General features: G+C 45.0%; 1 protein-coding gene across 5 annotated transcripts in view; it reads left to right on the top strand.

The window, feature by feature from the left end:
• The window catches only part of CFAP54 (cilia and flagella associated protein 54), a 2,603,731-nt gene that overhangs the window by 349,815 nt on the left and 2,240,910 nt on the right, over positions 1–13,006 (top strand). For all 5 annotated transcript variants that reach the window (XR_013608312.1, XR_013608313.1, XM_078677994.1 and 2 more), the window contains exons 11-12: positions 1,099–1,211; positions 1,978–2,137. Coding sequence is in view for 3 of the 5 variants with exons in the window: in XM_078677994.1 (XP_078534120.1) it covers positions 1,099–1,211; positions 1,978–2,137 (273 nt within the window). In the remaining 2 variants the exon portion in view is untranslated. The remainder of the gene's footprint in view (positions 1–1,098; positions 1,212–1,977; positions 2,138–13,006) is intronic.

Raw genomic sequence — 13,006 nt, 5'->3', positions numbered from 1 at the left:
GGTGTAATTCCGTTCAGCCGTTCGGGCTGTAGCCTTGTCTAAAGGTCCCATAGAAAATGCCATTTGAAAAATTTCAAATTCAGTTTTCTCAAGAACTACTGGAGGGATTTTCACCAACCATAGCAAAGGCACATCTGCATAACAGGCCCTACCATTTTGCCAAGTTTGGTGTAATTCCATTCAGCCGTTCGGGCTGTAGCCGTGTCTGAAGGTCCCTATGGAAATTAACATGGGGAAAACACGTTTTGGGACCCCCCTTTCGGCCCCTGCTTGACGAATCCCCCCGAAACTTTCAGGGAAGGAGCGGAGCGGAGCTGGCCAAAATTCTGGAAAATTAAACACAGATTCCTCAATTGGCGCCAAAGTTATTTCCAATAGAATGTTGAGCGCATATAGATATATAATTTGCTCAAATTCATTTTCTCAACAACTACTGGAGGGATTTTCACCAAATATAGAAAAGGCACTACTGCATACCTGTCCCTACCATTTTGCCAAGTTTGGTGTAATTCCGTTCAGCCGTTCGGGCTGTAGCCGTGTCTAAAGGTCCCATAGAAAATGCCATTTGAAAAATTTCAAATTCAATTTTCTCAAGAACTACTGGAGGGATTTACACCAAACATACAAAAGCCACTGCTGCATACCAGTCCCTACCATTTTGCCAAATCTGGTATAATTTCGTTCAGCCGTTCGAGCTGTAGCCTTGTCAGAATGTCCCTATGGAAATTAACATGGGGAAAACACGTTTTGGGACCCCCCTTTTTTCTCGGCCCCCGCTTGACGAATCCCCCCGAAACTTTCAGGGAAGGAGCGAGGCAAATTTAAGGAAAATTACAGGCAGAACCCTCAATCGGCGCCAAAGTTATTCCCAATAGAATGTTTGGAATTTCCTATGGTAACTAGGTCCTAACTATATATACCTACTGGCGAGTTTCTCATTAAAAATTAATTCCTGAAAGGAATTGATATTTAAACAATGTAAACATTGTGAAATTGTCAAGGTTACATTTTTCTACTGTCCTTATTAAGAAATCTATGTGGCTTTGTCATATACTGGTACCTAATACGCAAATGTATGATTTGTTGGAATATTTTTAGGAAAGGATGGTGTTTCTGCAAAAGCTGCTGTGAAGTTTACAAAACTGGCTTTCAGCCATGAGCATTGGGATGCGTTTGATGCAGTTATTCCATCTGTGATTTCGTTTGTCCAGGTAAGTATAAATAAATAATGGAACTATTGGTGTGGAGCTGTTTGCATTATATATGGGGAAAAGTACACCCTGAGTTACAATATAAGGATTGTGCAAGTTACCAAGGAGCTCAGTGACCATATAGAGAAATAAAGCTGAAGTCTGAGTTCCTTTAAAATGTCATGGAGCTCTGATGTACTTCGCTCCATATAATACATGGTCACACCATCAACCTTCTCACAAACCACTTAAATGCTTGATCTGTTGCTTTTTATACGAAAAAGATAGGATGTATGCAGACATGATGAATAAGATATTTTTTGCCACAATGTTTTTAGAATCTGTTAAATGCAAATCAATTACAAAAAAAACACTCTTAACTCAGAATGTGTAGAAACATGGAGGCACATTCCACCTTTCTTATATTTTGCTCAGGTGTGTAAAACTAAAAGTTATAATTAATATCTAATTACTACTTAATACTGTTAATCTAGAAAAATAGAGAAGATGAAAAAGCCAGTTTTCCTTATTTGCTGTTAAATCGTGGTATGCTTTGTCTCCTGCCTTTCTGGCAGTAGCCATTAAGATGTCAAATGTAATAAGTTATCACAGCTGAGCAGTTAGATCAACTCATTATTACAGGTGACTACAGACCTCATAAATTGCCTCTCATGAGCAAAATAGATTTAGGTTGTTATACAGGGATTGCAGGCTCTCATATATTATAAATTGTTGGTTAAGGCCATCACACATTATTATTGCTGTGAACTGTTTGTGTTTTTCTTAGAGTCAGGATGACCCAACTTGTAGAAAGGAAGAAATGGATCTGATGATACTCCTGGCTATGCAGCCATTGCTCTCAGGACGAAAGCCCAAGCATGGCATAGCGGTACAGCAAAGTCATAATAATGAAGAACACATCTGTGGTGGAAGCCTCATATTTGAAGGTATGTTCTTACGCAAAAGAATAAACCTTATATTAAAAGTCAGTGTGTTTATGTGTTTCCTATGGTCAATAAAACTTTGCTAGAAGGTGGAGCAATTATATTTCAAAGGTTACTTTGTGTCCACTGTAAGACATGATCATCCGTTATTTATTTTCTATTGATTTGTCTCATTTGACCAGTCCACATGCACCCAAATGGAGTACTTGGTGCTCACTGCCAGAGGAGGAAGAGAGTAAAAAGACACAGAAAAGCTTAATACAGGAAGCAGGGAAAAACGCCATGCCTTTATTATCCTCCTAAGATTCAGGTAGTTTGATGTGGCCCATACTTAGAATGGGTTAGAAATCATAAGGCCAGAGCACCTCTGTGATCATTTTTTCATAGGGCGCAGAAAAATGTATAATCTATACAATACAGACTTCTCAAAATGTAGGCACTTTTCCAAAGATAGTCCTACTGAGCAGTACACATGGCTTTGCGTGTGATTCGTGCTGTAATAGTGAGGTGAGGGGTGTACGATGGCAAACCTGCAGAGTTGGGCAAAAGATGGACTGCAGAATGTTAGGATATTAGGGCTGAGAACTGCAAACCTTTGATAAGCTCCAAGTATAATGATTTGACAGATTGCAGTACAGACCCTCTTTTGATAATTACAGTGAAATGGCCCTGAGGGTTAATAAGAAAGTACAATTGGATAAAGCATGCATATGTTAAGCTATGTTTTATACTTAACATTTACTCCAAACCTCCTGGAGAGATATAGTATATTTATTGATTTTTTCTTTGCTTATCATACATCTGCTTAATGGCAAGGGAAGTCCTAGATTATCTAGTCAATGCCAAGCACTACAAACATGTAGTCATTCATAGAGCTGTGTGGTGATTGATTACTTGATTTGAGTTGTACTTGCCAACCATTGAAAAACATAATGGAAATATTTCACAGAATGTTTTATACTTTATTTCAGAACCCTGCTAAAATAATGCAAATGTATTCAAATTAACATTTGGCTTCTCTGCCTCAACATCCTCCAAATCATGACTGGGTTTATTTATTTCATTCACAGTATAAGAGGACACATATCAAGTAAGAATAGTTTGAGAAGCGATGAGGGTCAAAAGTCTCTCAGGCAGTGGAAACATTCAGATAATCGATAGGTTTGAAAGTAAAGTTTTATGGGAATCACTAAAATTGGAGAGGGTTGGGTAGGACAGACAAGTGTTAGAAGAGGTTTACAGTATTTGGACACTACATAGGAAAAGATCATGAAGCTACAATGGTGCAGGCATTTGGGCCTGAAGACAGAAAGGGGATTGGAGCTAGGGAAGTCAGGTAATGTGAAGTGAGATATGAGACAAGAAAGGAATTTTAAAGAGAAGGCTTACAGAAAATTGAAGATTTGTTGAAGGAATGAAGGAGCATTAGCTGTGTGGACATTTTAACATGGCAAGATAAAGCAAGATAATTTGTGATCGAAACAAGTACAGTTTCTGTGCAGCGATATGGTGAGATGTGGAGCCCAAAATTGCAAATCAAGAAAGAGAGAGAATTGACAGTAGTTGAATCATTCCAGTAATGTTTTATCTCAGAATAGCATTAACAAATATCGTCCAACCGAAACACTGTGCGCTAAATATTGTTACAAAAATATTGTAGCATTGGGGGTAGATGTTCTATTGTTATCTCCAAAGTGTTGATATTTCTGTAAACAATAGTTTGAGAATGATATATCTGTAGGACTAGTACCAGACGATATTCTGGTACCAGTAGTGTAGACAGAAAGAGAAATGGGATATATTTGGAGGGCTCAGAGTAGCGAGAGGAAAGCAAAGAGAGCAGAGTTTTGATTGCAGGCAGGTAGGGTATCAAAGGATGAAGCAATAGGATTGACTCTTTTCTGGAAGCTAGAAACTTCAGAGTCGAACATCCGCAAAGAGGAAAGATGAAAAACCAGACTTCTCTGAAGAAGTGTGAAAGGATGACTAAAGAAACATAGAATTTGAGCTGAAGTCATTGGCAGCTCAGACGTAGAGAAAAATAAGAATCAGGATGAGGAAGGCCAAGCTGCTTGTTAAAGAACGAAAATAAGGAGCATGGGTGGAGGGGCAGAGAGATGGGATAATGTTACGAAAATATATGTTAATTTATAGACACTTAAATTCAGTTCCATTACCTTGTTCTCATTACCAGTGGTACTAATGAGAAATATACATAGTACATATATATATATATATATATATATATATATACACACACACATTTATTAATATATTACACAGTGGCAGCTTACGGTTTATAGTTAGTACTGATTTTCCATCGCAAGAGTGCTCATTTTTTCGCTAATAACTTTGCCACCATTTGATGAATCTTCACCAAAGTAACCAAAAAAGAGATTCATCCACCTCAGCTGCTTCCTGGGAAGTTTTGTGGTGATCTGTCAAGAGGGGCCAAGTAAAAGAGGGAGTCCCAAAACATGTTTTCACCATGCAATTTCTTATAGGAAATTTGAACTGCACTAAAGCAAAAACTGGTGACCAGAATTACAATACATTTGGCAGAAAGCTAGTTCTTTACCCAGAAGTTGTGCTTTTGAGTTTTGGTGTAAATCTGTTCTGTAGTTTTTGGGAAATGAATGCTAAAAAGAGATACCTAGCTGCGCTGTACTACTGCAGGACCGGCAGATCAAAAGATAATGATTGCCTGCCGTCAACATCGACAAAGATGTTTGGCAGCCATTTTAGGACTCGCAAATTCAATCACTGTGTCATAGACTGAAAAAAAAAGAATAAACATATAGGAGAGAAGAGTAGGGATACCCTGACTTCCTAGACCTTATGGGGTGGTCCCAGACGGATGCCCCATGGGGGAAAAAACTAAAGCTCTTTGTGGAACTGTGATAGTACCACGATACACCAGTAAAAATAAAATAAATAAAAAAGGGGGTTGCCCTACTATTTTCAGTTATAATCCACTTGAAGTGGGCCAAAGGGGGTTGGCTGATTTTTAATAATTTGCATTTATGATTGATTAGGGGCATGCGTAAGGCTCGCTCTAGGATGTTAAAAAAGGCCACAGGGGCCTCCATCTTCCCGGTGGGAGCCCAGGATGTAAAAGGTCCTGCCACCCTGTCCCTGGGACCTCAGGATAAAGTGTAGGGGAAGGAGCCATTACACAAGCCCCACATGGTAGTACTTGCACCGGGGTGCACACCGGTGCACCCTGCCCACATGAAGCAGCCAGGAAAAAGAAAGGAGCTAGTTCCTGCTCAAACACTGAGTGTGCTAGTAGGTGGGTAACCGGCCACCCTGTCCCTGGGACCTCAGAGTAAAGTGTAGGGGAAGGAGCCATTACACAAGCCCCACATGGTAGTACTTGCCCCGGGGTGCACACCGGTGCACCCTGCCCACATGAAGCAGGCAGGAAAAAGAAAGGAGCTAGTTCCTGCTCAAACACTGAGTGTGCTAGTAGGTGGATAACCGCCTCATCAGAGTGGGAAAGGGCTCTCCAGGGTTCCACTGAAATGAAAAAAGTATTAAAACACTGTGGGTCCAGCGTGTGGGACCGCAGCACCCAAACACAAAAGTCATTGTGGCATGATGCTGCAAAATTGTCTGCAACCCCAGTGGGCTCATTGTGCTGCCATTTGGATTTTTTTTTTAAAAGCTGTGAGACAGAGGCACTCACAATATAAAAAAAATAATCAAAAATAGCCATGACCTTGCTGCTATATCCTAGGAAGCTAAGAGGCAGCTCATTGGACATTCACTGCACTCCTGTTGGAGCTCCCCATAATGCCCTATATGTTTTTATTGTTTATTATTTAAGTTCTTGTGGCACCCAAGGAGGGGCAGGGGCACTACCATCCATTGATATCTATGTGTTGTGGGTGGCTGCAAGTGGTACAGCAGTTCCCTTGAATGTTTAAAAAACACTATGTTTCCTGGGTCATTGAACACATGACCCAGGGGAGCCTGCCATAATTTCTAAAGCACTCCAAGCTGCAGGTGATTGCTTTTTAGCCACAGTGCGGGGACCCCTTGTGGGTGGTCCTATTGCTGCATTTTGTGGCCTGAAGAGTGTTAAATAAAGACTTAAATACATGTTTATGGCTGTTTAGATAAAAATGCGTTATTTTAAATATGTTTTGGCAGTTATTATATTTGAACATTGCTGTGTATATTAATAAGCAATACAATGGATTATTGTAATTGATAAATTAATGTGGTGATTTATTTTCACAAAGTAAATAGGTCTGCTTTATATATGTGTTTCACTGATCCCCTGATGAAGACTATAAGTCTATCTTTTATAAAATGGTGTTCTGACCCTTTTACAAAGCCAGAACCCTGTAGGACTGCCTTACTTAAAATGACACCCCCTTTGTATTGTAAATGTAGGTTAAATCTCAGAAAAGGTTAAAGTGAAATTATAGTAAAATTATCAGTTAAAATGTTAACTTCTTAAACTAAAAGAAAATCGCTTAAACTTCACCAGTTAATGCCAACTCAAGTAACTGTAACTCACTCCCACACCATGCACAGTGTTGTCATCAATTATGTAATTTCAGATGTGATAAGTTATGTTCACAATGATGTCATTGAACTTGTCTCGACTGATTTAATATGTGCGATCATAAGCAGAACATGGCATGGGTAAGAGTTATAGTTACTTCTGTTAATTATAATGTTGAACTTCAGTGGCTTTTAGTCCACCCTCTATAGAATTTAAGTTTAAATTTCTTTATTGTAGTTTTCATTGCAACACAGAAATATGATGACATGCATTCAGTTACTAATCAGTAAGGCTTTAACATATGCAACCATGTTTAGCAATTCCAAAGCGAAAGCACGCCTTGTAGTAGTCCCAGCCAACTGTGTCACAACCGTAGTTAATGGAGTCCAACCAAAACCATTCCCATAAATGCCCCTTCCCACCCCTAACCCATTCCCCCTCCCCCCCTTGGCGTTCCATGTCCGCTACCTAAGGTGGCCAAACTCCTCTGTAACTCCCTCCACCCTTCAAGACGTTCCATGTGACCCGGTGAGGCGCAAAAGCCTAAGGTATCTGGGGCAAGTGATCTCTCTAAATTCCATGGCTACTAGTGATAAAAAGGGTTGCCACAGTTCATTGTATTTAGATCCCTCCCCTGCCGACGTGAGTGTCAGTTTCTCCATCCCAAGGACGTGCCATAAACGATGTAGCCAGCCAGTGAGCGCTAGGGGTACGCCAATGTATAAGTATGTTTTGTGTCGCCGACCACAACGCGATGGCTATCTGTCTGCCTCTACGAGACCGCAGTGGGTACATTAGGGGGTTGGGAAGGCCGAGCAGAACGTATGCTGGAAAACGCAGGATCTCAATCTCGGAATGTTTATCCACCTCATCCAAGACCCGAGTCCAGTAGCCCTGGACATGCTCACACCCCCACAACAAATGAACTAAGGTACCTATTTGGCCACAACCCCGCCAACATGTTGCTTCCTTTCTTTTGTCCATTGCATGCAGGCATTTTGGGTTGTAGTACCAATATATGGCTACCTTCGTAAGAGTCTCGGTAAGCCCCATATGGTATGCGGAGTGCCAGGCCCTATAGTATATGTTGTCCCATTCCTTCTGGCTAAGGACCCTGCCTAGCTCCTTCTCCCACCGTGCCTTACTGGGATAGTATGTGTATGTGAGTCGTGTCTGTAGCGTCTTATACAAATCAGAGATGAGTTTCTTGTCCGATGTGCGCGTGAGTAACCACCGCTCGTAAGGGGTGAGGAGTCTATTCGCTGTAGAGCGGACCTGAGGTTGGAGCGCCCAATGTCTAACTTGCAGATATCGGAGTCGGTCAGTCTTCGGAAGCCCATATATCTTTTTCAACTGGGGAAAAGAAATGACCCCATCAGCTCCGTACACATGGTGCAGTACTCGGCACCCAGCAGGCCCCCATTGTGCAAAGGCTCCCTTATCCATGCCGGCATTGAACTCCGGGTTGTTCAGTAGTGGGGTCAATGGCGATGGATAGGATGTAAGTTCGTGTTTTAGATTAGTAGCATCCCATATCTCAAGGGGTACCCGAGTGACATATGAAGCGTACAGGTTAGGGTGCCTATGGGCCTTGAACATGAAGGAAATTTCCTGAAGGGTTGGCGCAGCCATCGCCTGCTCTTGAAACAACCAGTGTTTCTCAGATTCCCATCGGCTCCACTCCACTAGATACCTCAACTGAGCTGCTTGGAAATGGAGGTGAAGATCTGGAATCCCTAGTCCACCTCCCTCCGGAGCAAGTGTTGACAATACCCGTCGCATTCGTGGCTTCCTACCGTTCCAAATGAATTGTGCCAGCTCTGCTTGTGTCTGTCTTATCCAACCCGTGGGCGGCCATAGAGGGATGGTGCAAAAAAGATAAAGGATCTGGGGTAAGATGGTCATTTTAACTGCTGCTATTTTGCCAAGCCAGGAGATAGGGCAATGCTTCCATCTGCCAAGCTCTCTACGGATCTTCCTGCTCAGGATTGCATAATTGGTGGAAACTATCCCGGGGAGCGCGGGGCCAGCTGGATCCCCAGATACGGGGTCGAGTCCGTCGCCCATTGGATAGGAAGCAGATTCTGCAGATATTCCCGGGTGAATTTCAACAGGGAGAGGTCAAGGGCCACGGACTTGTCCGAATTCACCTTGAAACCTGCTGCCTGAGCGAATGCGTCCAGGTCCAGTAGACATGCTGGTAGTGCCGTTCTGGGGTTGGTGAGCAATATCAGTACGTCGTCCGCGTACAAACAGATTGTGTGGACGTATCCACCAAACTTAATACCGGTGACGGCGGGATTCTGTCGCAGCCGCATAGCTAACGGTTCCATATAGAGGGCAAAGAGTAGGGGTAACAGGGGGCATCCCTGTCTCGTACCTCTTTCAATGGGGAAGCGAGAAGACGTATGTCCGTTTACCCGTACCGCCGCTGTGGGACACCTTTAACAATTGAGTATATATGTGCGGAAGCGTTCTCCCATCCCCGTGCGCTCCAGAACTTGTTCCAGGTAGGGCCAGTGAACACGGTCAAACGCTTTCTCAGCGTCAATGGTAAGCATCATATACACTCCGATGCGGGTGGCCTTCTCGATCAGATAGAGGACCCTTTTGGTGTTGTTGGACGGCTGGCGCTCAGTGATGAACCCCGCCTGGTCCGGGTCTATAAGGCCCGGCAGGAGCGGGCTTAAGCGCGCCGCGTGAATGCCAGTGTATAGTTTGAGGTCTATGTTGAGGAGAGAGATTGGGGGATACGCTCCACATTTAACTTTCCCTGGTTTAGGAATGACCATTATAGAGGCCTCCAGGAGGTGACTTGGGATGGCCCCCGGGTCAGCGAATGAAGTAAACAGCCTGGTGAGCAAAGGGGCCAGAGTGGCACAAAATGTCTTATAAAAAATGGCAGAAAAGCCATCCGATCCTAGGGCTTTAGCTAGCTTGAGACGGGAGATGGCCGCAATGACCTCTTCCGTGTGTATGGCCATATCAAGGTGATCTGCTTGGACCTGGGTGAGCACCGGCAGGGTAACCGAGTCTAGGAAGGCAGCCCCATCTGCGCCAGCCAGTAGGGGCCCCAGTGTAAAGGGTGGCATAAAAGTCACGGAACACTGCTGCTATCTCCTTATCCTCCGTCACACATTAACCATCCACTCTTTGGATTTAACGAACCCCCAGTAGGCGTCCGCATCTATCCCCCCTGGTGTAATAGGAATGTTTTAGTCGGAGCGCAGTGAATTCTGCTCTATCTTGGTCCAGTGCTGCAAGTTGGCGGCGCGCAGCCTTAAGTTGTCGCCATACCCGTGGGGCACCTGTCCTCTAGTGTATCCTCTCTAGTTCCCTAGTCTGCTGTGTCAATTCTTCCCGTTTATGCTTGCGTTTGGCGCTGTCTGCTGCCAAAATAGCAATGAACTCCCCCCTCACTACCCCTTTCAGCGCTGCCCATTGTGTTGCAAGGGTGCTATCTGCATTGGCGTTATGTGAGAGGTATTCAGTGATAGAATTTTGTATGCGCTTAACTACGTCTGCCCGGTGTAGGAGCGGATCCCGGACACGCCACACCCTAGAGGGTAAAGATTGAGGTGGTAGAGTGAGAGTGACCGTTACCGGTGCGTTGTTCGATAGGGAGGCCACCCCTATCTCCACCGCAGTCGTGAGGGCCCGTGTGGATGTGGATACCAGAAAGTGGTCTAATCACGCATACATCTTATGTGCGTTGGAGTAGTATGTGTATTATCGTTCGTGAGGATGACAGGCGCGCCACAGATCACATAGACCCAACTCAGTAACCCGAGCAAGCCCCTTCTTAGAAATGGCAGCTGTCTGCTGAGAACATTGGCCTGACCTATCATTCTGGTTATCTCCCCCCAGGATAATATTTCTATCTGTCATATCTGTAGCTTTCGAGATGGCCTTGTATAAAAACTTCTCCTGGCCGTCGTTCGGAGCATAGATAGCGCCAATGGTGAAAGACAGGCCGTTAATAGCGAACCGGTAAAGCAATAGCCTCCCCTGAACCTCTGCCACCTTCTGTAAAGCCTCCCCCCGGAACCGTTGGGCCACTAAGATTGCCACCTCCGCTGTCTTAGAGGAGCTAGATGAAAAGAATTGTGTGGGAAATTTCGGGGTGCGCATGCGATGGCAGTCTCTAGTTAAAAAGGTGAGTTTCCTGCAGCAGGCAGATATCTGCCTTTGTGCAACATTCCATCCATCATGTTGTGTGTTTTGCTGTTCACCCTATGTGGGAAGGGTATGCCCAGACGTGGGTCCCGTGCTCACTAAGACACTGGAGTCAAGCTATCCTGGCTGAAGACAGCTGATAGCCAGAAACCGGTCCTAGGATGCTTGATTCCTGTCCAGGGAAGACATGGCTTGGCAGTTCGGGCTGGACTGTTCCCATGAGGCACAGGGTCAAGACTGATTTACATATGGCCATGTCTGAACTGGGGTGGCTTGGTGAGCAAAATAACGATGGATTATACCCAGATCTGTGACTGGGGGAGAATGTTTTGCCATTGTGCAACATTCCTTCCATCATCTTGTGTGTTTTGCTGTTCACCCTATGTGGGAAGGGTATGCCCAGACGTGGGTCCCGTGCTCACTAACCCACTGGAGTCAAGCTATCCTGGCTGAAGACGGCTGATAGCCAGAAACCGGTCCTAGGATGCTTGATTCCGGTCCAGGGAAGACATGGCTTGGCAGTTCAGGCTGGACTGTTCCCATGAGGCACAGGGTCAAGACTGATTTGCATATGGCCATGTCTGAACTGGGGTGGCTTGGTGAGCAAAATAACAATGGATTAAACCCAGATCTGTGACTGGGGGAGAATGTTTTGCCATTGTGCAACATTCCGTCCATCATGTTGTGTGTTTTGCTGTTCACCCTATGTGGGAAGGGTATGCCCAGACGTGGGTCCTGTGCTCACTAAGCTACTGGAGTCAAGCTATCCTACCTGAAGACGGGTGATAGCCAGAAACCGGTCCTAGGATGCTTGATTCCGGTCCAGGGAAGACATGGCTTGGCAGTTCGGGCTGGACTGTTCCCCTGAGGCACAGGGTCAAGACTGATTTGCATATGGCCATGTCTGAACTGGGGTGGCTTGGTGAGCAAAATAACGATGGATTATACCCAGATCTGTGACTGGGGGAGAATGTTTTGCCATTGTGCAACATTCCGTCCATCATGTTGTGTGTTTTGCTGTTCACCCTATGTGGGAAGGGTATGCCCAGACGTGGGTCCCGTGCTCACTAAGCCACTGGAGTCAAGCTATCCTGGCTGAAGACGGCTGTTAGCCAGAAACCGGTCCTAGGATGCTTGATTCCGGTCCAGGGAAGACATGGCTTGGCAGTTCGGGCTGGACTGTTCCCATGAGGCACAGGGTCAAGACTGATTTGCATATGGCCATGTCTGAAGTGGGGTGGCTTGGTGAGCAAAATAACGATGGATTAAACTCAGATCTGTGAATGGGGGAGAATGTTTTGCCATTGTGCAACATTCCGTCCATCATGTTGTGTGTTTTGCTGTTCACCCTATGTGGGAAGGGTATGCCCAGACGTGGGTCCCGTGCTCACTAAGCCACTGGAGTCCAGCTATCCTGGCTGAAGACGGCTGATAGCCAGAAGCCGGTCCTAGGATGCTTGATTCCGGTTTAGGGAAGACATGGCTTGGCAGTTAGGGCTGGACTGTTCCCATGAGGCACAGGGTCAAGACTGATTTGCATATGGCCATGTCTGAACTGGGGTGGCTTGGTGAGCAAAATAACGATGGATTAAACCCAGATCTGTGACTGGGGGAGAATGTTTTGCCATTGTGCTACATTCCGTCCATCATGTTGTGTCTTTTGCTGTTCACCCTATGTGGGAAGTGTATGCCCAGACGTGGGTCCCGTGCTCACTAAGCCACTGGAGTCAAGCTATCCTGGCTGACGACGGCAGATAGCCAGAAACCGGTCCTAGGATGCTTGATTCCGGTCCAGGGAAGACATGGCTTGGCAGTTCGGGCTGGACTGTTCCCATGAGGCACAGGGTCAAGACTGATTTGCATACGGCCATGTCTGAACTGGGGTGGCTTGGTGAGCAAAATAACGATGGATTAAACCCCGCTCTGTGATTAGGGGAGAATGTTTTGCCATTGTGCAACATTCCGTCCATCATGTTGTGTGTTTTTGTGTGTTTTCTATGCAGGACAGGACCGCTCTACGTTTCACAGGGTTATTCAGACCCTTCACATTCAGGGTCAAAATCTTAAGCATGGTAGCCGGCATATTAGGTAAGTAGGAGAGACAGGGCCTGAAAGCATGCAGGAAGTGACCGTATTGGTATGTGGCCTATAGGCAGGATAGTTATGGCAGTGCTAGGAGG

Source organism: Lissotriton helveticus, chromosome 1_1, assembly GCF_964261635.1.
Source record: "Lissotriton helveticus chromosome 1_1, aLisHel1.1, whole genome shotgun sequence".
Classification (NCBI taxonomy): domain Eukaryota; kingdom Metazoa; phylum Chordata; class Amphibia; order Caudata; family Salamandridae; genus Lissotriton; species Lissotriton helveticus.
Note: the sequence above shows the minus strand (reverse complement) of the source record. Positions and strands in the feature narration are given on the sequence as shown.